The sequence below is a fragment of the Anomaloglossus baeobatrachus genome, chromosome 3 (assembly GCF_048569485.1).
Source record: "Anomaloglossus baeobatrachus isolate aAnoBae1 chromosome 3, aAnoBae1.hap1, whole genome shotgun sequence".
Lineage (NCBI taxonomy): Eukaryota > Metazoa > Chordata > Amphibia > Anura > Aromobatidae > Anomaloglossus > Anomaloglossus baeobatrachus.
In genome coordinates this window covers 222788366-222814295 of record NC_134355.1, presented here as the reverse complement: position 1 = coordinate 222814295, position 25930 = coordinate 222788366, and the positions used below count along the sequence as shown (strand labels likewise).

The 25930-nt window shown below is 42.9% G+C and overlaps 1 protein-coding gene across 6 annotated transcripts in view; it reads right to left on the bottom strand.

Annotated features, from left to right (window-relative positions):
• Positions 1-25930, bottom strand: part of LYST (lysosomal trafficking regulator) — a 1763279-nt gene that overhangs the window by 793168 nt on the left and 944181 nt on the right. For all 6 annotated transcript variants that reach the window (XR_012751618.1, XM_075339737.1, XM_075339736.1 and 3 more), the window contains exon 28: positions 22018-22209. Coding sequence is in view for 5 of the 6 variants with exons in the window: in XM_075339737.1 (XP_075195852.1) it covers positions 22018-22209 (192 nt within the window). In the remaining variant the exon portion in view is untranslated. The remainder of the gene's footprint in view (positions 1-22017; positions 22210-25930) is intronic.

Below are 25930 nucleotides of genomic sequence, written 5' to 3'. Positions count from 1 at the left end.
TAGCCTGGGCCAACGAGATCCCTTCTGCACAGTTTCGAAATGGCGACGAAGATGTTTAGCGCTGACGATGCCATTATCAGAATGACAATTCCGGTCATCTACATGCTGGAGCACACTCTAAACAGTATTTGGAGTCAGATGGTGGGACAAGAGAAAGGAGAGGAAGTACAGGAGGAGTCATATGCGGAAGGGATAACAAGATCTCCAAGGTCCAGATGGTCAGCAGCACCAAGGCGGCAGGCATGTGACGGTGGGGGAGAGGGATTAACAAGGGCGCATGGTAGCAGCCAAACTGTTGAGGAAGGTGCAGGAGCCCAGGAAGAAATGGAGGATGAACTGGTGATGGGCATGGAAGAATCAGCAGATGAGGGAGACCTTAATCACATTTCTGTTGTGCGAGGTTGGGGGGAGAGGGCAGAGGAAGGAAGCATGATTCTCACCTTGCCGCCAACACAGCATGGACTTGTTCCTCCTGGATGCACAAGACACATGAGCGCCTTCTTGCTGCACTACCTACAACATGACCCTCGGATTGTCAGAATTCAAAGTAATGCTGACTAATGGGTTGCCACACTCTTAGATCCCCGGTACAAGACAAAATTTGGCGAAATAGGTCCTGCCATAGAAAGGGACGCACGTATGCATGAATATCAGCAGAAGCTGGTACGCAATCTTAGATCGGCTTTTTCACTAAACACCAGTGCTGCACAGAGTGAATCTCACATTTCTAACTTGCCAACCATGGGACTGTTGAGTCATCACTCAAACTGTACCAGTAACACCGTATCTGGTGGTAACATCAATTTTATGTAATCGTTTCATGAATTTTTTACACCATCCTTTGCAAAGCCACAAGACACAAGAAGTCTGACACGTAGTCAACGCCTGGAGAGGATGATACATGAGTATCTCCAAGTGAACATCGATGTCATGACTAGGCAACTGGAGCCTTGCTCATTTTGGGCTTCCACTCTGGAAAAATGGCCTGAGCATGCCACTTACGCCTTGGAGATCTTGTCGTATCCTGCAGCCAGCGTTCTCTCGGAACGTGTCTTCAGTGCTGCAGGGTTTGTGCTGACAGATAAGTGCACGCGTCTGTCCAGTGACAATGTGGACAGACTAATGTTAATGAAGATGAACAAGTCATGGATCCGCAAGGACTTTTCTACCCCTGTGTCATCCTGTGGAGACTAAAGGCTTGTGGATTTTTTTATGTGCTTCATGAAAATAACCATTTTAAGTTTGCAACTGTGGGAAAATTGATGCCACTTAAGTGGTGTCTGTGCAAAATTTGGCGAAATAATTTCTGCCATAGAAAGGGACGCACGTATGCAGGAGTATCAGCAGAAGCTGTTACACAATCTTAGATCAGCTTTTCCACTAAACACCAGTGGTGCAGAGAATGAATCTCACCGCTTTGTCATGGCTAGGAGGAAATGGTCTTTTACTTGTCCACATCTCAGGGACCGAGGGATGGCTGCTGAGACAGCATTGAGTAGGGTGTCCCTGCAGAGTTGCAAATTTGGTCATATACAAAATGAGTGGAAAAAGGCCAGATGCTGGTGGAAGAGGAACAGGCGTGTTGGAAAGGGGAAAAAAAGTTTGTGTCCGTGGGGTTGGTGGTAAAGAAACAGTAACATTTGCTGAAGAAACACCATCTGTTACGGGGGGACGGGCAGATTAGGATAAGGTGGTATATATCTCAATCGCCAGTCGTGGTCCACCATGCTCCCAGATGGAAAAGGACATGCTGGCACCCGAAGGTTAGGCAGAGGATACAAAGCTGGGTGGCTCTGAAACTAATAGGAGCCTGACCCGAGTTAGACGACACTCAGATCAGGAGACTGTGAACCCTGTTAGCGTCACAGGGTCCACACATCCAGCCCAGAAACTCCCTGTTAACAACACAGGGGCCCTGGGGTACGCTGCCCGTGTGCGTAGGGGGCACACCTGTGGACAGTAGGCGCAGCAGCAGCTCAGTTAATGCCACTGGGTTGCACTAGCAGGACTGGTAGGACAGGAGCTGGCCGTAACCGTGCCACGTTACCAAGTGTGGTGGCGTCCAGCACCGGCGCCCTATCCCTGCCTACCTCTGTCCAAAAGCCACAATGGGTTCAACACATGGAGGTGTTCTCTGTCTGAGCATAATAGAAGACTGCGCACCTGCATGTTGTCTCCAGTCCCTTTTATAACCTAGGACCACAATGCACCTCCAGGAACCAATAGCAGAGTGCCACGTCATCAGTGACATAACCAGCGGCCTAATTAATGTAAATAACAACAACAGCATGTTTTCGGTCCTTAGACCTTCCTCAGTAAGCACATTCGTGAAGAGGAGTTCAGCGTGGATGATTAGTGCAGCGGTGGACACCGCGCTAATCACCCACGCTGAACTCCTCTTATGCACATTAATTAAATCACACGTTGCAGCCAATCTTGGGAGTGCCTTGTATTCTTCTATTGACAAAAGGCCTTGGAACCTGAAGCGCACCACTACATCTATTACCATCTGCACAGAGGAAGTGCCATTTACTTCTTGTTATAACCAGCAGCCTATCCGGAACCGCCACTTGACTGATGACCTCATGGCAGCCACACCTTAAACACCTCACCAGTCATCGTCTGACGAACAATGATGAGGTGCCAAGTCATAGGAGTGGGCCTCTGCGAGCCAGTCCGGAGTGGCCACATCATTAGGACACCTGATGCCCTCTGGCCTATCAGGGCCTGCCACCTCATGGACATGGCCAGTGAGGTCCTTACCGGACCTAGCCTCTGATGCACTAAGTGCCTGAGCATGCTCAGTAGCCTGAACAACAGTCTCAGAAAACAGACTATCAGCTTGAGCATGCTCAGTAGGCACAACACAGGACTTAGACACGGCACGGAGTCCAAATACCTGTGCAAAGAGGCTTTTCGCACTAAGTGTGGGAGCATGCTCAGAAGCTTAAACTGAGGACTTAGCCTCAGGAATCGCACAGTCAGGCTGAGCATGCTCACTAGGCAAAACACTGGACTTAGGCTGTGGCAAATCGGCACACGCATGCGCACTAGCCACCTCTCCACACTTAGACGTGGAGGAGGAAGCAGCCTGCTGGATGACCTGATGCACAGCCAAAAATGGCAGCCAACACCTGGGCGGAACTGGAACTGCAGCAGGCTGCTTGCGGCTACAGCGGCACCGATTCGTAACACCATCTTCCAGCCAAAATAAGATGTCTACTTCTTCCCGTGGATAATCTGATATGATCCCTTTGTTACGGATATGACCATCACTACCAAATGTAGATGATGCACCAAAAGAGCAGGTGCTTGAATGAATCTCAAGTGCTCCATCAAGTGGCCTCTCCTCCACCTCAACTTCAATATCCCAAATACTCCATTCCTCTGTGGTGTCACCCCAATCGCACTTGTTTCCTACCAGCTCTCAAGTCTCCACCCGACCTGCTGAGTATGGGGTAACAGAGATGGTGGAGTCTGCAGAGTTGTTCAGTCACACTATAGCCTGGGAATCAGAGGTCTGCTGCAACGGTGCAGTGACTCCAGACAAGGAAATGATGTGCACTGATGCCCAGAAGCTTTGTGAGTCGGATCCAGGCCCAGATGAAGAAGGTTCTGAGCATAATGTAGACCCCAACTCCCAAACTGTAACTACTCTTGGTGGAGACAATGGGGGACATGCTGATGACACTCAGATACCTGATTGGAACGACAACTTTACTATTCGGTCAGGGCAGGAAGAGGTTGGCTCTGAGGAGTCAGGACGAGGGGAGTGAGAACACACAGGGTTCACACATGAGGTTGGAGACCCCACTTACTGTCAACCCACAGTCAGGCAGTCGATGAGGTCAGCAGAGGAGGTGGAGGAGGATTCTACTGATGACGAGGTTAGGTTGCGCCTTCCTGGACAGAGACGGAGTACTGGAAGCACGTCAACAACTGCATCCTCAGCCACATCTCTGCCTCTGAGCAGAAGTCGTGGTGGCTCTGCAGGTCGCATGGGCCTTTTTAGACATTGCAAAGGATCACCCAACTCATGTCATCTGTAAGATTTGTCACCAATCTGTAAGTAGAGGCCAAAAACTCACTAGTTTGAGTACTTCGTCCATGAACCATCACATGGATATGAAGTGATAGGGTGAGGGTGTATTGATGATCTTTATCCACTGTGAATGGAAGATGCTTATTTGCCGTTCATTGTATGCATTGTTATTCACATGTAAAAGGGTAAGAGTGTATAAATGACCTTTATTCACTGTAAATGCAAAATGCTTATTTACTGTCTATTGTATGCATTGTTGCTGATCAAGGAGCCGCTGTTTTGCATCTGCCTTTGACTGTTTTGTCACTATAGCAACAGCAAAACGGTCTTCAGCTGTGGACTTGGAGACCAGAGGAGGTGCTGTATGTGAGCTGAAGGAAAAGCGAAATTTGTGCGTAACAGAAAGCAGCTGCCACAGAAACACTTAGGTGGATTGTGAGGAGACTCGTGTTGGAGTTTGGTGAGGAGGACCGCAACGCGTGTGAGCAGCATCCTGTGCCATTCTTCAGTTGCTGGCTACACTGATTACCGTGAGAGGATCGTCAAGTCTGTATTTATGGCAGCTGGACACCACAGTACCCGGGTACGATAGGCTGGGCCCAGCCAGGACTGCGTTCACGCAACACTTTGCTTTGGTAACAAAACACATATCTGTTCTGCTTAGGCCGACTATATAGACAATAAGACTTGCTGGCTCTGCTCTGTCAGTTTGTCAGTTACAGTTAAAATCCTAGAGGGACAGCGACACATGTTTGCATTGACTGTTGCTTTACAAGATTTCCAGGACTGTGTTGCTGAGCTTTGTGGTTTGCCTTACCACTTTTATCATCTGCCTTATCTGTGAGGCTTCAGCAAACAAGGGTATTCAGGGGAGTTAATGGGTTTTGTCTATGTTTAGGTAGATAAGTTGTAAGCTCTTCTGCTGTGCCACTGGTAGGTCGTGTTCGCGCGCGCGCACGCACACACACACAATTACTCCTGCTACCCAGAGGGATTAACAGGTATTAGGCGACTGTTTAGACAGTGCCTTAATTAGGCAAAGGTTGGTGAGAAGGCGGTATAAATCGCCATTACGGGTGGTGCAGCATAGGGGTATAGGCTTTTGGACTTGTGAATAGATTGTTCTATTCTGTTTTATGCATGGTTGTTATTGTTTGTTTTGGTAAAGTTAAACAATCATTTATCAACCCAACTGCCTACAGTCCTTTTCCTGGTGCGTGGTTTTGCTGTATACTGGGGAGCCCACCCTGTACATGACTTTAAATGAAGCATAAGTCGCAGTGGGAAGGTCACTGTGCTACAATGCGGCCTAGCAGGGCGGAGCAACCACAGTCTGCCCCATCAAGTGCATCTGCGTGCTCTTCATCCTCTGTGACTGTGGGAACAGCAGTCACACATGCTTTTGGACGCAGACCTTCCACCTTTATATCTCCAACAGGCAGTGTGATTGGCAGGTCGTCAGTGTTTTTGGAAGTGGAAACAGCTGCTGGTGTTGAGTTCTCTCAGACATCGAGAGCACCACCTTTGGATGAAGGCAACATTATGTCTACGCCTGCACCTTCCTCATAGATTGTCTAGACTAGCTGCAGTTACAAATTGGCTACTAGAGATGGAAAGGTGGGGTAGCTTTCTTGACAGCAGTGATATGTCACTGAATATCACAGACACTGATACTATACCCCAAAGAATTGCCTGGACTACCTCCAGTTAAAAATTGTCTAGCAGAAATGGAGAGGTGGTGTAGCTTTCTTGACAGCAGTGGTAGGTCACTGACTATCACACACACTGATACTATGCCCCAAAGAATTGCCTGAGCTGATTTAGACAGACACTGTGAAAAACCCTTGCACAGTGCTGGCACAGACGTGCCTACCAAAAATGGCTATGAACTGCTCTAATCTAGCCCTGAAAAGGGCTGAAATTACAAGTAGTCCCTAATCCCTAAACCGATGTGTAGATTGCACTGTATAAGTAGAACAATGAAGCTATAGAAACTAAGTAATACAATATTAATTTTTGTTCAATTATCATTAAAATTGTTACAAATATAAAATTTCAATAAGAATTCCACATAAATACAACAGAGACATGAATGTGAGTCAATAGGCAAAATAAAGGATTATTTTCACAATAAAAAATGTTTTTCCTGTAAAAATATAAATATATGCAAATACAAAAATATATCCTTTATATATAAACCAGTGATTATTAAATATTGGCACTAATGCACATAAATACTCAGGGATAACAGTTCATATAAATAGCATGGGGTAATTATTATTGTAAGAATATATATTTATATATAAAAGAATCAAAGTTTATTTGCAAATTGCATTATCTTGACTATATATAAATATTTTAAGAAAACAAGTATATCAAAATTTAAACCATGCAGTCAGTAGCAGGTTAAAACATGTATAAATATTTAACACCCATGAAAAAGAAGCCCTGTATTATAGCCTGAAATGCTGATACAAGGTGCCAAGTGAGATGCTCTAATCACTGATTAACATAAGCCCGTTAGTATTACACAATGTGCCCGATCAGGTTTATCCCTGTTCAAAAAAGAAGCCCTGTATTATAGCCTAAAGTGCTAATACAAAGTGCTAAGGGGTACTTCACACACAGCGAGATCGCTACTGTGATCGCTGCTGAGTCACATTTTTTGTGACCTCATTAGCGATCTCGCTGTGTGTGACACTGAGCAGCGATCTGGCCCCTGCTGTGAGATTGCTGCTCGTTACACACAGTGCTGGTTAGTTTTTTTATTGTTGCTCTCCCGCTGATAAGCACACATCGCTGTGTGTGACAGCGAGAGAGCAACAAACCTGAATGTGAAGGGAGCAGGAGCCGGCGTCTGACAGCCTGCGGTAAGCTGTAACCAAGGTAAACATCGGGTAACCAAGGTGGTTACCCGATATTTACCTGCGTTACCAACCCCCGCAGCTCTCACGCTGCCAGTGCCGGCTCCTGCTCCCTGCACATGCTAAGTTAAGCGGTGTGAGCTGGTAACTAAGGTAAACATCGGGTAACCATACCCGATGTTTACCTTAGTTACCAGTGTCCGCAGCTTCCAGACGCCGGCTCCGTGCAAGCGCAGCGTCACTTGCACGTCGCTGCTGGCTGGGGGCTGGTCACTGGTCGCTGGTGAGATCTGCCTGTTTGTCAGCTCACTAGCGACCATGTAGCGATGCAGCAGCGATCCTGACAAGGTCAGATCGCTGGTCGGATCGCTGCTGCATCGCTAAAGTGTGAAGGTACCCTAAGTGAGATGCTCTAATTACTTATTAACATAAGCCTGTTAGTATTGCACAGTGTGCCTGATCAGGTTTTCTCCCTGTTCAGAGTAACGGACCTCAGCCATATTCATTAAATAGTTATAGGAGGCATAAGAAGCAGATTGCACAATACTTACAAGAGACTCACTCCACGTCCCGTCACGTCCCGTTGGGGTGACGGGACATGGAGTGAGTCTCTTGTAAGTATTGTGCAATCTGCTTCTTATGGCTCCTATAACTATTTAATGAATACGGCTGAGGTCCGTTACTCTGAACAGGGAGAAAACCTGATCGGGCATACTGTGCAATACTAACAGGCTTATGTTAATCAGTAATTAGAGCATGGCACTTAGCACTTTGCATTAGCACTTTAAGGCCCCATCACACTAAGCAACATCGCTAGCAACATCGCTGCTAACCAACAACTTTTGTGACGTTGCTAGCGATGTTGTTGTGTGTGACATCCAGCAACAACCTGGCCCCTGCTGTGAGGTCGTTGGTTGTTGCTGAATTTCCTGGGCCATTTTTTAGTCGTTGCTGTCCTGCTGTGAAGCACAGATCGCTGTGTGTGACAGCGAGACAGCAACAACTAAATGTGCAGGAAGCAGGAGCCGGCTTCTGCGGAGACTGGTAACCAATGTAAACATCGGGTAACCAAGAAGCCCTGTCCTTGGTTACCCGATATTTACCTTTGTTACCAGTCTCCGACGCTCTCACTGTCAGTGCCGGCTCCTGCTCTGTGCACATGTAGCTGCAGGACACATCGGGTTAATTAACCCGATGTGTGCTGTAGCTAGGAGAGCAAGGAGCCAGCGCTAAGCATTGTGCGCTGCTCCCTGCTCTGTGCACATGTAGCTGCAGGACACATCGGGTTAATTAACCCGATGTGTGCTGTAGCTAGGAGAGCAAGGAGCCAGCGCTAAGCATTGTGCGCTGCTCCCTGCTCTGTGCACATTTAGCTGAAGCACACATCAGCATTTCAGGCTATAATACAGGGCTTCTTTTTCATGGGTGTTAAATATTTATACATGTTTTAACCTGCTACTGACTGCATGGTTTAAATTTTGATATACTTGTTTTCTTAAAATATTTATATATAGTCAAGATAATGCAATTTGCAAATAAACTTTGATTCTTTTATATATAAATATATATTCTTACAATAATATTTACCCCATGCTATTTATATGAACTGTTATCCCTGAGTATTTATGTGCATTAGTGCCAATATTTTATAATCACTGGTTTATATATAAAGGATATATTTTTCTATTTGCATATATTTATATTTTTACAGGAATTTTTTTTTTTATTGTGAAAATAATCCTTTATTTTGCCTATTGACTCACATTCATGTCTCTGTTGTATTTATGTGGAATTCTTATTGAAATTTTATATTTGTAAAAATTTTAATGATAATTGAATAAAAATTAATATTTTATTACTTAGTTTCTATAGCTTCATTGTTCTGAATATACCAATCAGACATTGTGTGTAATGTTCTAGTTGAAGCTTATCCTTATTGGGGAAATAATACTTGTATGGGCACTTTCTTGATGAAATGCACTGTATAAGTGTATAGCGCCCGCAGCAGCAGCGGGAGCGGTGACTGACACACACCCGCAGCACTGAGGTAATGGCGGCGATGGGGAAAATGGCCGGGTCTTATAGGGCAAGGACATGTGACATGCACAGCCAATGAAACATGCCCTTGCTTGTCTGTCAAAAATCCACTTTGCTCTGTGTGTGTCTGTGATTGGCTGACAGCCTGGCCCGCCCCACTGTACGTGCGGTTAGGAAAAGCAGCAGCACTGATCTAAACCCTGTCCCCCCGGACACTATACGCTGAATTTTGATATCATTATTAACAGTGACTGACAGTATTACAGTGAAAAGTCAGCTAGTAACTAGCTACGCTTTTGGGGATCGAACAGTTATCGAACGGTAACTTGAAAGGTTGAACATGAAGCAAATCGTTCGAGTTCGTCGAACATGGCCCAAAACAACTCAAATTTGAAATTGGCTAACAGTTTGTTTAGAACATCGCTCAGCTCTAGCGTGCACTAACTATATGCAAAGGACAACTTGTTGATTAACTATTTATCTAAAGTTCAGCAGAATCTGAACTTTAACGGGTCTGCTCATCTCTGCTGAAGAGTATTAGGCTTATTATGGCATTCACTGTTTATGGACAAAAATCTACCCAGGTAAGGCTACATTCCTTTGACGAGCTTTTTGATGTTGGATTTCTGCACCTATTATGCAAATTAGGTTACTTGTGTTTTTTTACATACATTTTTGAGTGCGTATTTTACTTTCAATTTTATACTGTAATTGATGTTGTGTTTTTGTCTCTTGTTGATGTGTCATATTTTAAATAAAGCTGCTTTGCTTTATTAATATACTTGTGTGTGGATTGCATGGTTTTTTTTTTATATGAATTTCCGCAGCGGAAATTGACTAAAAGCACATGTGCATTTTTTCACTGCAGATTTTCTTCATGTAAGACAAGTCTGTGGGAAAAAACAGCACATAAAACTCGGCAATACTTGCAAAAGAAATTGACATGTTGGGGATTTGAAACACGCACCGCAAGTCAGATTACAATAAGTAGAAAAGAAGCAGAGTGGCCAGGAGATTTCTATAAATTCTATCCACTTTGCTGTACTGGTTAGATGCTGTATTTTTGATGGAACGAAAATATGCAGTGTCAAAAAATCACTAAAAACTCATCACAGGCACACAGCCTAAAAGTGCTACTTATTGGTGCTGAAAGCTACAGCTGTTAAAGTACACATTTGGTTAATTTTATTATATGTATGTAATTAGTATTATAACAGGATGTTACAAATGTAATATGCCTAGATGTGGATTGTGTAAATTCATCACTAAAACTAGATTGTTCCAATCAGCCTACACCAAGAAACTGTTTAATCTAAAATAAACTTCATGGCTATGTGCCCACGGGACTATGCACCCGCGGATATATCAGCAGGTACGTCGGCAGGATTCCCGCAGCAGCTCCCCGGAATCCGCAGCTATCCATTGCTGTGGGATTCCAGCGAAATATCTGCAGTAAGCCTGCGGACATTCGTGCGACTTACCTGCGGAAGTCCCGGCCTCTATCTCCATTGTGCAGGGTCGAGAATTCTGCAGATATTTCCGCAGGAATAATTGACATGCAGTTACGTGCAGCTGCGGGACATCCGCAGCATATTCCGCAGCCACACATACCGCAGAATGGACACAGCACTCCCCATGTCCGGTAGGATAACATGGAGAGTGTCTGTACTTGCTAAAACCAGCGGATTTATCTAAAAAATCCAGATAAATCCGCAGGTTTTCCGCGGCAAAATCCGCGGGTACATAGTCCCGTGGGCACATAGCCTAATTCTAATTACTTGATTTATCTAGTTACTTGCAAGGAATGTAATTTATAATACGTCAGATGTACGATACACAAGTTGTTGGTCTGTATATCGAAACATGCTGCTGCTGCTCAATCTGACCCCTTAACTAACAAGTACTCTCTATCCGGTGTATCTTGACACTTTTTTGAGAAGCATAAGGTAATCTTTCCTGCATGCAAGAATGTTATTGAAAGGGTAAATTGTTCCCATCGTGGGGGCTTATTGGATATAACAGTTAGAAACCAGTTTTCCTCATGGGTTGAACTATAAAACACTTTTTTTTTTTGTTTTACTATTGATTGGTGTATATTGAATTTACTTTTTCCAGTTTTTCTTTTCAGGTATCATTGACTACTCAACCACCTGATATTAATACGATGCATTGTTAAATGAGTATAAGAGATAGCAATGTTTTATGCTGCCGTGTACGCTCATTGTTTTCTGGGGTTTTTTTTCTTCGCTGTTATAAGAAATATGTTAAATTCCATTAGGCAAACATCTTTTGGCTTTATTGTGTATTATTGTGGCTATACTATAATGTAAGACAACTGTATTTATGGGCGTAGTTTTTGTTTAGTAAATTCTTGTCTCTGATTTAAGTGTATATGGGGGTGTTTTTTTACATCTTCTTTTCTTGATTCATAATGTAGCTACTATGATTAATGACCATGTGTTTGAAATGCATAATCAATTTTTATGGAATTTGAATGCTTACAAATAAAGAAATTCTTTAATTTTCATGGATTTTCTCATCTTCCTTTACTGCAGAGCTGGATTATTGCCTTTATTATTCCTGCTATTACTTTGGAGTTGGCCCAGGATTTTGTCCGTGCACCGCACCCAGTCCCTCTATCTTTCCCTCTCCACCTCTCATGCTCTTTTCACATTCTTATACCACAAAGATCCATTCACTCCCACCATATGACCCAAGAGACTCTTTAAAAAAATCAATCAACCAGTGGTGTGAAAAATTGTTTGTCCCCTTTCTAATTTCTTATTCTTTTACATGCTGTTGCACTTAAATGTGTGAGACCACGAAATTTAAATAGTAGACAAAGATAACAAAATGCAGCGTCTAAATGAAGGTCTTTATTATTAAGGGAAAAAAATACCAACCTACCTACAGGGTCCTGTGTGAAAAACTGTTTGACCCCCCCCCCTACACACACATAAATTAACTGTGGTTTATCCCATCTGAGGGAAGCAAAGTTTAATTTCCCTAGCCACACCCAGGTCTGGTTACTACCACACCTGTTCGCGATCCAGTAATCTATTAAATACCTGCCTGACAAAGTAAAGTAGATCAAAAGATCCTCAAATGTTAGACATCATGCCACAATCCAAAGAAATTCAGGAGAAAATGAGAAACCAAGTATTTGAAATCTATCAGTCAGGGAAATGTTAGAACTTGAAGGCCATTTCTAAAGCTTTGGGACTCCAGTGAACCACACTGAGAATCATTATCCACAAATGGCAAAAACATGGAACAATGGTGAACCTTGTCAGGAATGGCCAGCTAACCAAAATTACCCCAAGAGTGCAGGAACGACTCATCTAGTAGATCACAAGACCCCACAACAACATCCAAACAAGTGTAGGTTTCCCTTGCCTCAGGTAAGGTTACTGTTCATGACTCCACCAGAAGAAAGAAACTGGGCGTGCATTGCAGAGTTCCAAAAAAAAAAACACTGGTTGAGAAAAAAGAACACAAGGCTCGTATCCGTTTTGGCAGAAAACACTGGATGATCCCCAACAATCTGTGGACTGACTAGATAAAAGTTCAACTTTTTTAGTAGGTGTATGTCCCATTACATCTGGCAGAGAAGTAACACAGCATTTCACAAAATAGTGTGATGGTCTGGGGTTGCTTTACTGTTTCAGGACCTGGAAGACTTGTTGTGGTAAATGAAACCATGAATTCTGCTGTCTGCAAAAAAGTCTTTAGGAGAATTTCCGGCCATCTGTTTGTGACCTCAAACTGAAGCGCACTTGGATTATGCAGCAGGACAATGATCCAAAACACACCAGCAAGTCACCTCTGAATGGTTTAAGAAAAACAAAATTAAGAATTTGGAGGGGCCTCGTCAAAGTAATGACCTTAATCCGATTGTTATGATGTGTAATGAACTTACACACCACTAACACCCCTATATGAAACCTTCCCCTGGTGACGTTACTAGTCTAATCTCTAACTGTCCCTCCACTTACCCAGTCTAGTGCCAAGGCCTGTGAGTACAGTGGATGTAACCACTACTGTAATATAACACAGGGGAAAGAGGACAGAGAAGGGGACAGACAAAAGGATGTACAAAAAATTTCACTGCTGTGGACAAACACCAGGGATGCACATGACACTGCTCCAACAGCAGTACTCCAGCAAAAGATCTCAAGCAGCTAATAGAGACTTCCTTCTTCCAAGGTGGTCAGTACAGAATGACTATTACCGGCATCAGGTGATGGATCATGTCACTATTTAAAGTTAAGGTGAGTGGTCACAAATCGGCTGCAACTGAGATTTACTAACTACAAGCTACCAACAAGGAAAATGTCATTAACTGTTGCTGCACCAAAACACTTGCTGCATTTAAAATCCAGAGTCTAACAAATTCATGTGAAGCTCAGATTCCAGAGCTGTCACTAGTTTCCTAATGATGTGAGATACTCATGACACTTGTGTTATCTTTGTCTAAAACTTTAATTTGTTTGATGCTCTGAAACATTTAAGTGTAAAAAACATACAAAAGAATAAGAAATCAGGAAGGTGGCAAACATTCTTGCACACCACTGTAACCATCTGCTCACGCTCTCGATTCTCCTTCTCTTAAGGCTACTTTACACGCTGCGATATTGGTACCGATATCGCTAGCATGGGTACCCGCCCCCATCTGTTGTGCGACACGGGCAAATAGCTGCCCGTGTCGCACAACATCGCCCAGACATGTCACACATACTTACCTGCCCGGCGACGTCGCTGTGACCGGCGAACCGCCTCCTTTCTAAGGGGGTGGTTCGTTCAGCGTCATAGCGTCACAGCTGCGTCACTGAACCGCCGCCCAATAGAAGCGGAGGGGCGGAGATGAGCAGGACGAACATCCCGCCCACCTCCTTCCTTCAGCATAGCGGCCGGGAGGCAGGTAAGGAGAGCTTCCTCGTTCCTGTGGCGTCACACGGAGCGATGTGTGCTGCCGCAGGAACGAGGAACAACCTCGTTACTGCTGCAGTAACGATTTTTGAGAATGGACCCCCATGTCACCGATGAGCGATTTTGCACGTTTTTGCAACGATGCAAAATCGCTCATAGGTGTCACACGCAACGGCATCGCTAATGTGGCCGGATGTGCGTCACCAATTCCGTGACCCCAATGAGTTCGCATTAGCGATGTCGTAGCGTGTAAAGCCCCATTAAGTCACAGGAGATATCTCCCCTAACCCGGGCCCTTTCAGTAATAGTTAGTTTTACGCCTTCCCTGCTACATTAAGAAATCCTGTGAATTTCATTAATATTTTATGTGTGCCTTCTGTCTCATATAATTTTGCACTTTAGAATCCAGAGTCAGCAGGTAACAAACTACTTTTTTCTTTCAAATTGTCTTTAACCTGCTAGTTTTTACTGAGACCGGGATCTAGCAAGTGGACACCACCACCGCTGCTGGTCTCTAGTAAGGTGGTCTACAATTTTTACATACCAACAGACTTGAGAACAGACCAGGTGAAGGTGTTGGTCTGCTGCTTTCAAGAAATTGTGCTTTTCAGGTCATTTCTCCTGTACTCTCACTTATCTTCCTTTCTTTTGAGGTAAACACTGTCAGACTTTACAGGCTTGCAAGTGGCGGCTGTTTACCACCCTCTAGACCCCCTCATCAGTTACTCAATCTCTTTGCCATCTGGCTTCCATACATTCTAGTCTGTGACATTCCCACACTCATCATGGGGGACTTTAAGAACCCTATTGATGGTCCCCTCTCTCCATCTGTTACTCATCTTTTAGCTCTAATCTCCTCTCTTGGCTTTTCACAACTTACTAACTCTCCAACACATGAAGATGGGAATACTCTTGATCGGGTCTTCTCACTTAACTTAATTTAACCTCTTTAACATCTCTCTAATCTGGTATTTTTATGTCCTCCGCCAGAACAGACCCATTACTAAAAACTACCATCCCTTGACAAATATTACACAGCTAACCGCAGACCTGTCTCTAATCTCCCCTTCATCTCTTAACTTCTGGGACGTTTGGTCCAGTCCCATCTAATCAGCTATCTCTCAGATAATTCTCATCTTGACCCTTTACAATCCAGTTTCCACTGTTTACACTCTACTGAAACTGCTCTTACTAAAGTAATGATCTAATAACAGCTAAATCTAATAGTTACTACTCCTTCCTGAATCTCCCGGATCTCTTTGCTGATACTGTGGATCACCAGTTGCTCCTTATTAAACTCTGCTCTATCAGGCTCAAGGACACTGCTTTCTCATGGTTCTCTTTCTACCTTTGACTACTCCTTCACTGTATCTTTTGTCAGTTTCTCTTCCTCGCCTCTTCCCTTTATTGTCGGGGTTCCTCAGGGCTCAGTCACAGGCCCCCTTCTCTTCTCTTTATACGCAACCCCTATTGGATAAACCATCAGTAGATTCGGTTTTCAGTACCATCTGCATGCTAATGACACTCAATTACACACTTCTCCTGACATCACCCCTGAATTACTACAAAATACCAGTGATTATAATGATTTGTCTGATGTCTCGAACGTCATGCCTACAGATGGGCGCCAATATTCGGGTTTGGCAGGTCCTGCCAGACTTAGAAAAACAAAACAAACCAAAAGTCTGGCTTGGGTCCGGACTTGAACTTGAACATGAGCCCAGACGCTGAACCCCATATAAGTCTATGAGAAAAGAAACTTTAGTGCTATAAAATCATGTTAGCGCTAGGGGGCTGAAAAGGATGCAAAAATGGAAATAGGGTAGGACAGGTATATTTATCGAGTCTCCATGCAGCTGTCACAATGCCTCTGGATCTGTTCATTAACTCTCATGCATACACACTTCTTCCCCCTACCCACCCCTCTGTGATAAGGATCTGTGATTGACCGGCATCTGTGATTGGTAGTAAAGTGTAAAAATAAATACATAATTGAAAAAATTGCATTTGGTCCCCTGTATAGTGATACCCAGCTCAGATAAAGCAGACACCTACAGGCTGCAGCCCCCAGGTGTGCATTATCTTGGCTGTGTATCTAAACACAGGGGACCCATATGGCTTTTTTAAAATTATTTAAATAGTTTTAAGAAACGGCGCATAGTTCTCCCCCCCCCCCTCAATTTTGATGCCTAGCTAAGATAAAGCGGAAATCTGGAGGCTGGTATTCTCAGGCTGGGTAGACCCATGGTTATTGAGCCCTCCCCAGCATAAAAATAGCAGCCCACAGCAGCTTCAAAATCGTCACTTCCATTAAATGCATCAATTTCCACGTTTACCCGGCTCATCCTTATTGCCACCTGGTGCGGTGGCAATTGGGGTAATATAAGGGGTAAATAACAGCTGTAATTTGTGACAAAAATCACAGCTGTCATGAAGCTGGAGGTTAGTAATGGAGAGGGGTCCATTACTATCCATGTAAGTCAAAAGAAAAATACAAAACACAGAAAATTCATTTAAAAATAAATAAATAAAATAAACTCTCTCCAATTTATTAACCCTAAAACACCCCTGCATGTCCAACGATAATCAAGGCTCTGCTGCATCCTGAGGTCACAGTGCTTGGTCACATTAGAAAATATGACGACTCACTGTGGCATCAGAGACACACTGAAGATGCCACATCTATGAGCAATGAAGTCAGATAGCTCACCTGAGGTCACAGCTGGAAGTTGACAGTACCTCCAGCTGTGACCTCAGGGGAACTAACCTGAGGTGAACTCATTGAATTCAGTGACCTCACCTCAGGGTAACTCATTGACCTGAATGCCAGATTACCAGATTAGGCAATGTGTGCATATTGGGTATTAGGTTGCAGACATTTCTGCATCAAACCTGCATCTCCTAGCCAAAAAGCGCACCAAAATCGCAAAGCGGTTTTGACGCATCTTTGACACATTTTCTAACAGGCGATGCAAATTTGGCATAGAAATTTGATGCAGACATTTCTGCAGCAAATCTGCATATCCTGGCAGAAAATGTGTCAAAACTGTTTTGTGTTTTTGGTGCGTTTTTTTGCCAGGAGATGCAGGTTTGGTGCAGAAATGTCTGCTAAAAAATACTCAAAATACGGACATAGCCTAATACGATAATCATTGACTTCACTTGAGGTGATTTCATGGAATTCACCTCAGGTCAATTCACCTGAGGTCACAGTCTCAGGTACAATGGGAGCCAAGAGCTTTGATCTCAGGTTAACTCTGTGACATCACGGCTTTCACAGGTGTGGCTTCATCAGTGTGTCCCTGACGCTGCAGTGATCGGTCACGTGTTTTAATGTGACAATGCATTGTGACGTCAAAGCCGAGACCATTGTGGGACTTTGTGTGTATTACATCGGACCTCCAGAGTTTTTTTGGGGGGGTTAATAAATGGGAGAAAAAGGGTGTTTTATTTTTAAAAAAAAAGTATTTTCCTCTGTGCTTTGTGTTTATTTCTTTACACTCCCACGATTAGTAATGGGGGTCTCATAGACCCCTTCCAATTATCCATTTTTTTCCAACTACAGTGGAACCTTGGATTACGAGCATAATTGGTTCCGGGAGTGTGCTCTTAAACCAAATTACTCTTATATCAAAGCAAATTTTCCCATAGAAAATACCGTATTTTTCAGACCATAAGACGCACTTATTTTCCTCCAAATTTGGGAGGAAAGTGTGGGGTGCGTCTTATGGTCTGAAGCTGCGGGGTAGGGAGCTGTGGGGAGTCAGCGCTATGCAGTGGGATCACAGGAGGCAGGGATGGTCGCTGCTGCAGGAAGGCGGCGCTGGAGAAACTACGTGTGTTTGCTGCTTAAAGTAAGTGACTATTCATTAGCTGCTCCCCGCCCACCTCTCTCTGCAGTCAGCGGGGGGTGAGGAGCAGCAAATCAATAGTTTAATGTAAACAGCGGACACACGTGGGAGCTCCAGACGCCGGCTTCCTGCAGAGGCTGGGGAGACTGTGTGTCCGCTGTGAAGGAGGCAGGAGCAGGGTGCCGCTGCAGTCATATCTGGCCCGGAAGAAGTGCAGATCACTGCAGTGTCCGGGCCAGAGCACGGCATACCTTCACAGCACAGCCGCAGTCTCTGTGCTGAGGGCTCAAATTGCTTTCACTTTGATCCTTCCTCTGCACTAGAAACAGTCTCCCGAAGCTGACAAGGACCTACAGTGATGTAATGCAGAGGGGTGGGCCAGAGCAGCACAGAACAGCACAGAGCCCTGCCTCTTCATTACATCACTGCAGGTCCTCGAGCACATCAGTAAAAGTAAGGCAATAAATATTATAGTATATAAAGACATTACTGTACACCTGGATGGGGTTGGATCATATATATATATATTACACACACACACACACACACACACACACACACACACACTCATTAAATATATATACACACACATAGTATGTAACTATATATGCACACACACACATACACATAATATAACTATATACACAAACACACACACACTCATTTTATATATATATATATATATATAAATATATATATATATATGAGTGTGTGTATATAGTTATATTATGTGTATGTGTGCATATATAGAGTTATATACTGTGTGTGTGTGTGTATGTATATATATATATATATATATATATATATATATATATATATATATATATATATATATATACACACACACACACACACACAGTATATAACTGTGTGTGCATATATAGAGTTATATACTGTGTGTGTGTGTGTGTATATATATATATATATATATATATATATATATGTATATATATATACACACACACACAGTATATATGCACACACAAGCACACAATATAACTATATACACACACACACACACACCAGATTGGAGGATCACACATATAATGATGGGGAACATACATATTCCACGATGGGGGCCATATATACCTGGAAGGTACCCAGAATGGGGGATATGAGGACAGAATTTGGGGATATTATTACCTCAGTAACACTATCAGCAGTAAAATAACAGTGTGTCATGACCACATTCTTTTACTTTAATTTTATTTTTTTTCTATTTTTTCCTCCTCTAAAACAAGGGTGCGTCTTATAGTCCGGTGCGTCTTATAGTCCGAAAAATACGGTAATTGAAACTCAGACAATTCGTTCCGCAACCCAAGAATATTTAGTATATTTATACAAACTTATTGCAGTAATACAAAATAATGTACTGTATTCATATAAAATTACAGTACACTAATACAAAGTACTGTAAAGTGCAGTAAAAAACATAAAACAAATTAAACTGCACATTAGCTGACAATAGAATTGTTGGTGTGCGGGAGGTACACTATAGAGAGAAAAACTGATGTATAAATATGACAATCTTTATTCTAGCACAATACACAAAAACACACCCCAAATCTATTCTCCCCAAAATAAGGGCAGAACTAAGCCAAATGTGGGGTATGAATACTGCACAGATTAGATTACAGTATAAGAAATGTGCTGTACTGGATAACAGGAAAAAAAAGTACAATACTGTATCCACAAATGCAAATTGATAGAAATGCTATACAATATATATTGTACTGTACAATGGAAGACTGTATACAGTGCACATGTACAGAAAGTTACCTCCAGTAGGTTTACACAGAGCGGGTCTGAGCACGATGAAAGGACAGAATCGGAAGTGTGCATGGTGAGTATTTGCTCTTATTGCAAATCATTGCTCTTAAACCAAGTTACACATTTTTAGAAAGCTTTGCTTGTCTTGCGAAACGCTCTCAAACCAAGCTACTCAAACCAAGGTTCCACTGTATTTTTACATTCCACAATCAATCACAGATGCTGTCACAGAGGGTGGGCAGGGGATACAGTGAATATGCATGAGAGTTAAAGAGCAGACCCGGAAGCAGTGTAAAAGCCGCACGGAGACTCAGTAAGTATAACTGTTCTGCTCTAATCCCCATTTTGCTTCCTCTTAAGTTTTTTGACCCCAAACTTTACAGTTTGAATTCTGCCATTACTAGTCATTTCTTCCTATCGAAAAAATTGAATCTGTCAAAAACTGAACTTCTCGTGTCTCCTCCCTCTATTAATCTTCCTACAACCCAAATTGACATTTTTTGTGTGTGGTTCTACCATTATTCCCCTGCAGCACGCTCACTGTCTTGGGCTTATATTTGACTCAGATCTCTCCTTCACTCCTACAATTGATCACTCACTCTCTCGTGTCACCTGCACCTCAAAAACATCTCTACAATTTGACCTTTTCTTACTATTGACTCAGCAAAAACTCTGTCACTTTTATTCATTTACATCTGGACTATTGCAACTCTCTATTAATCGGTCTCCCTCTTATTAAACTTCCCCCTCTCCAATCCATCCTGAATACAGCAGCCAGGATCCGGATACTCTCCAAAATGCTTCTATCCTGTGTCAGTCATTGCACTGGTTGCTCATGAACTACAGAGTACAATATAATATATTCACAAAGCATCCCAAAGTTCTGCACAGTCTTACATCTCCTCCCTCATCTCTGTCTATCAACCTACCTTCGTTCCGCTAATGACCTAAGTCTGACATTCTCTATAATCTCAATTATACTCCCACTCCCATGTCCAAGACTTCTTGGGAGCTGCATCAAGATTGCAAGCAGGGCCCTCACTCCTCTCAGTATTTTTTGAATTGCATTCTTCTGTAATGTGTCAATGTCTGTACATGTCTTGAATTCTAAAGTGCTGCGAAAAATTTTGGTGCTATATAAATAAAAAATATTATTATTCCTCTAAAGTTTTCATCTATGACGTCATCTATGAATTGGTGTACATTGGAGCAGGACTTGTGAATAAGGTCTTCCTCCCATCTTAGCCCCTTCGACTGGCTTCTCTGTTTCTTTTACAGGTCAATGATTATTTAGTAACCTGACTCATTTTTGAAATTTCATGACCCCACATCAATCATTGCGGTGGGCTGCACGTGCACACTGTGATTCTGCATATCTTCAATAAATAGGCGCTAGAGACCGAGCATGGCGCAGATGCTACAATTGAATTACCTCATCATTAAGCTGAAATCTTGATCTGCACATGCTTCTGGCACCATATTATTGAATACAGTACATGCACAGTGTGATTCCACAGACTGCCTTCAATAAAATTGTGCTGAAGGCAGCTCATGGCACCATCTTATTTAAGACCTTAAGACCAGCTGCATAATCACAATTTCAAAAAGGAGGCAAGTGTCTGAATAATCAGTGACCAGTAAAAGAAACAAGGAGCCAGGTGGAAGGTCAGAAAAAAAAAGAAGTCTCTGCCCCCAAGTGCCACCCTGAGTCACACCAATGCACGGAAGACGTCACTCGTAAATGAAAACTTTACAGGACGATTGTTCAACAACCACAGATCAGATTCAATCACTACAGGTATCATATTAATCAGCATTGCAGCACCATTATGGCCAAAGCTTTACTTTAGATTGCTAAATTCTGCTGCCAGGTTCCAGAAGGACAAAAATGCAATGCAGTAGATGGTTGCAAAATACTGTGTTTCCCGAAAATAGGTAATGGTCTTATATCATTTTTTGTTCTGAAAGATGGTTTATTTTCAGGTGAGGTCTCATTTTTTTTCCATGAACAACAAACAAAATATATTCTTGAAGAAAAGCTCAATATTTATTCAAGTATAATCATGTCATCTCATACACACAGCACATACACTGCACATAAACATATATATACACACACTGCACAAAAACATGTATATATACGCACTACACATACAGTACATACCAGCCTAGACGCTATACTCCTGCAATTAAAGGACATTTGGTGATATCATGGTCACATGACCGAGATATCACCAAATCTCCTTAAGCAGTCAACCATGGATGCTTGGGGTGGCTAAAAGAGTGGGGGAACTGGCCATTTGCCCCCCCCTTTCCCCTCCAATGCCAACAGTTATATTTCATTTCCTGTAAATTCACACTGTGGTTTATTTTCGGGGTAAGTCTTATTTTCTAAACATGATGTCGAAACATGGGAAATAAGGTGTTATTCTGCTCCAAAGGATATTGGTAAATATCTTTGCATTTTTTGATTGCAGGCTATTAAACTAGTTTAACATCATACAATAAGAAAAGTCTTGTAAACCTTGATAAATAAGTCTGTTGACACCAAGAACTGTCAGTCGCTGAAGTCTTTGCACAAACTCAGATTCAGAAGTGCTTATTGGATTTTCTTGACTCATTCTCCTGTGCATTAGTTCCGTAAGTGCACTACTTGCAAATGAACGCATAGTCATTAAAAGAGGGTCTGACTGTGGAAAAGGTAACCTTTGTGCACCTAGAAAGGAAATATAAGTGATTACAGTGTATAATAAAAGTAAATAGTTTCTATATTTTTCTTTATTATTTTTTGAATATTGAAAATCTTCCGTTAAAGAAAAAAGTTAAGGAAATCGTCCTGGATATACAATATATGCTGCTGTGTGAAACTGCTGGCTGTCAGGAAAAAAACCAAACATATTTCTACTTCGGTATAGTTACATTTACTTGTTTTGCAAAGTGTTACTTCGTATTGTGTTAAATTCTTGTTTATACAAAAAAATAGCTGTTTTAACACACTGTACTATGGAGCTGTAAAGAAGATTTTAAACAATTTAATACAGACTGCATATCCTGATGAGATTTGTGTACCTTCTTTAAAAATTCATGTCAAAATGGCTGAATAATCCTTTTGAAATTTTACCCACTTCATAATGAAATATAGAGATTTAGATCTGCCCAAGAATAAAACTCAGCTCTTAGGTGCCAGGGTACAGCAGTGGAATCTCCTTGCGGATAATGTTTAGGTTTCTTTGTTCCGCAACTGTGATAAAGATCTTGTCCAATATTTCTTTACAGAAAGCAATCTTGTGTTTAATGGAAGCTCTGAAGATGTCATAATCCAGAGAAATGGGGGCTCTTCATCGATTCGTTCAAAAATGTCTAAAAGTCGTCTACCTTCAATTGCGCTACCTTCAAATCTAGTCGGTTATGCAGTCCACATGAAAGAAACCAATGACAACATGAAACAGCTGTTGAGGTGCCTGATTATGACCAACATTTGTAGTGGTTGCTCTTTTACTTGGACGCCAGGGTGGATACACAAAGTACTGCTGCTTTCTGTGTGAGTGAGATAGTCGTGCAAGAGAATATCACTACAATAAGAGACTAACCTCTCCAACATTCACTTTAGAGAGCTAAAATGCCCTGCATCCAGGACTTGTTATACATATGATTTGGTTACCATCATTGCATATAAAGCTGGGCCTGATGAAGAATTTTGGAAAGGCAATTGAAAAAAATGCAAAAGCATTCAAGTATCTCATTGATTAATTTCCAAGATTGAGTGAAGCAAATACAAAGGAAGGAGTCCCTCTCAGAACTCAGGTTTGTAAAGCCTACTTTACACCTTGCAATTAAGCATACAATATCGTATGCGATCGTACCCGCCCCCATTTTATGTGCGGCACGTTCAATTTGTGGAACGTGTCGCACAAACGAATAACCCCCCATCACACGTACTTACCCGTCCATATGACCTCGATGTGGGCGGCGATCATCCACTTCCTGGAGTGGGAGGAACATTTGACGTCAAATCAATGTCACGCGGCAGCCGGCCAATAGAAGCGGAGGGGCAAAGATGAGCGGAACGTAAACATCCCGCCCTCCTCTTTCCTTCCGCATTGCCGGCGGGATCTGCAGGACGTAGGTAAGATCTGTTCATCGTTCCCGGGGTGTCACACACTGCGATGTGTGCTACCCCGGGTACGATGAACAACCTGACGTTCAATTTTTAGGAAATGAACGACGTGCATGCGATGAACGTTTTACCGTTAAATCGCAATTGCACGTAGCCGTTACATCCTACAATGTAACTTACGATGTCGGATGTGCGTCACTTACAAGAAAAAACAATTAGAAGTACACAGCCATAGTTTATACGGTAAATTCATCAGTAATAGGGAGGGGGAGGGGGGTGCACCTGTCAAGCAAAACCAACTATATCAATCACAAGAAAAGCGCTTGACCAAAAGGCACTCAATCCAGAATTAAATTATAATACGATTATTATTTGTGTATCAAAAAGTTTAAAAACACACATACAAAATACAAGACAGTGCAGACATATTAAAAAACACCAAGGACAATAATAATGAGACCAAATCCAGAATAAGTCCTCTCAAAGATAAATATTGTGCCAGAATCACCATAGATAGTTCAAAATGTATAACAATACAGATAATGAATCAGAGATATAACCATCTTATAAATAGGTATACATTGAGACAGACATTCTATCTTTCAAGCAGCATTGTGACCCAATAGTCAGAACAGGCATAAAAAAATTAAAGTTTGAAAACTGCTAAAAAAAAAATTCATATTTTGCAAAATTTCTGAATTTTTACAAATAAAATATCGTCCTAAAATTATCACTAACATGAAGTCAAATCTGTCACAAAAAGAGTCCTAGAATCACTGGAATCCATTGAAACGTTCCAGAATTATTACCTTATAAAGTGACACTGGTTAGAATTGAAAAACATTATCCTGGTCATGAAGGAGTAAACAGGCTAGGGGTGAAGGGGTTAAAGGCATGTTGTCTCCAAGATCCTTATATTTGTGTGGAGATTTTCAACACTTAAAAGGGTTGTCCGACATAACAAAAATGTTTGAGTTTAAGCTTATCTGTGCTGTATTGTCATATAAAACACCCCTACATTGTTATTTTTTGTTTTCTAACTTTTGTTCCTCTTGAATTATCCCTTTATTCTCTGCAGCTCCTTGTTTACATTCAGCTCCAGCAAACTGACCACTTCCTGTGCAAAACCTCAGTCAGAACTGGCACCGCCCGACCTCAGTGTCCAGCCCCTCCCCAGTGTCCAGCCTCGCCCCCTGCACACACAGTCCCTGTCAGTATATTCTGCCCCAGCACCTGACCTGTTATCACTACAGCATTGCAAATAACAGCCCCACATCGGGGGCTCTGCACCACCCACCACATCAGGCTCTGCACCGCATATACACATCAGGCTCTGCACCGCATACACACATTAGGTTCTGCACCGCATACACACATCAGGCTCTGCACCGCATACACACATCGGGCTCTGCACCGCATACGCACATCGGGCTCTGCACCGCATACACACATCGGGCTCTGCACCGACCCCCCCATAGGCAACACATGTAGGGAGTACATACTCACCCGTCCTCGGTCCCCGCCGCTCCTGCACGTTCGCGCGCTGTCTGTGCTCTGGACATATCAGCACAGTAGGGACGTCACCGCTGTGCTGAAGAGAGCACAGACAGCTGGGCAGTGATGAGAAGAGCAACACTCCTTCTCATCAGTGCTTTCAAATGTTCCCGCATCTGTGCATCTGTGATCTGTGGGGCCCGGTGCTGGCGCTGACACCATGGCAGCCACCGCCAGGCCCCTCCCCCAGGTCACGGGTCCTACAGCAGTGCAGGGGGAGGTTGTGGGGAGAGTACGGGTGTGGGGGAATGTGTGGTAGGTGCAGAGAAGGGGGGCGGGGCTCATTGCACTGTAGCCACCCAGCAGGGCGGCAACATGCAGTGGCAGATTTGCATGTCAACATGGTCCTGACCATGTTGACATGAAATGACCGGAAACAGCAAAATCGCGGCAGGAGCGGTCACATGACCCCTCTGAGTCGGGGGAGAGGGGCTGACAGCAGGGCAGGTAAGTGCTCACTATCTACTAACCTGCCACAATGTAGCCCAACAGGGTAATAATGAAAAAAACTCAAAATAAGCCGGATAACCCCTTTAATATTTATCTGCTCCTGAGTTTCCCAAGAAATGAGTTATCACTAATGTGAATGCTACCCATGCAGCCTTTTTCTTGCCCTGCAATAAACAGAGAAATTCCTCATCTTGATGAAACTTAAGGGCGCTTTACACGCTACAATATATTTTACGATGTGTCGGTGGGGTCACGTCCTAAGTGACGCACATCCTATATCAATCACAAGAAAAGCGCTTGACCAAAAGGCACTCAC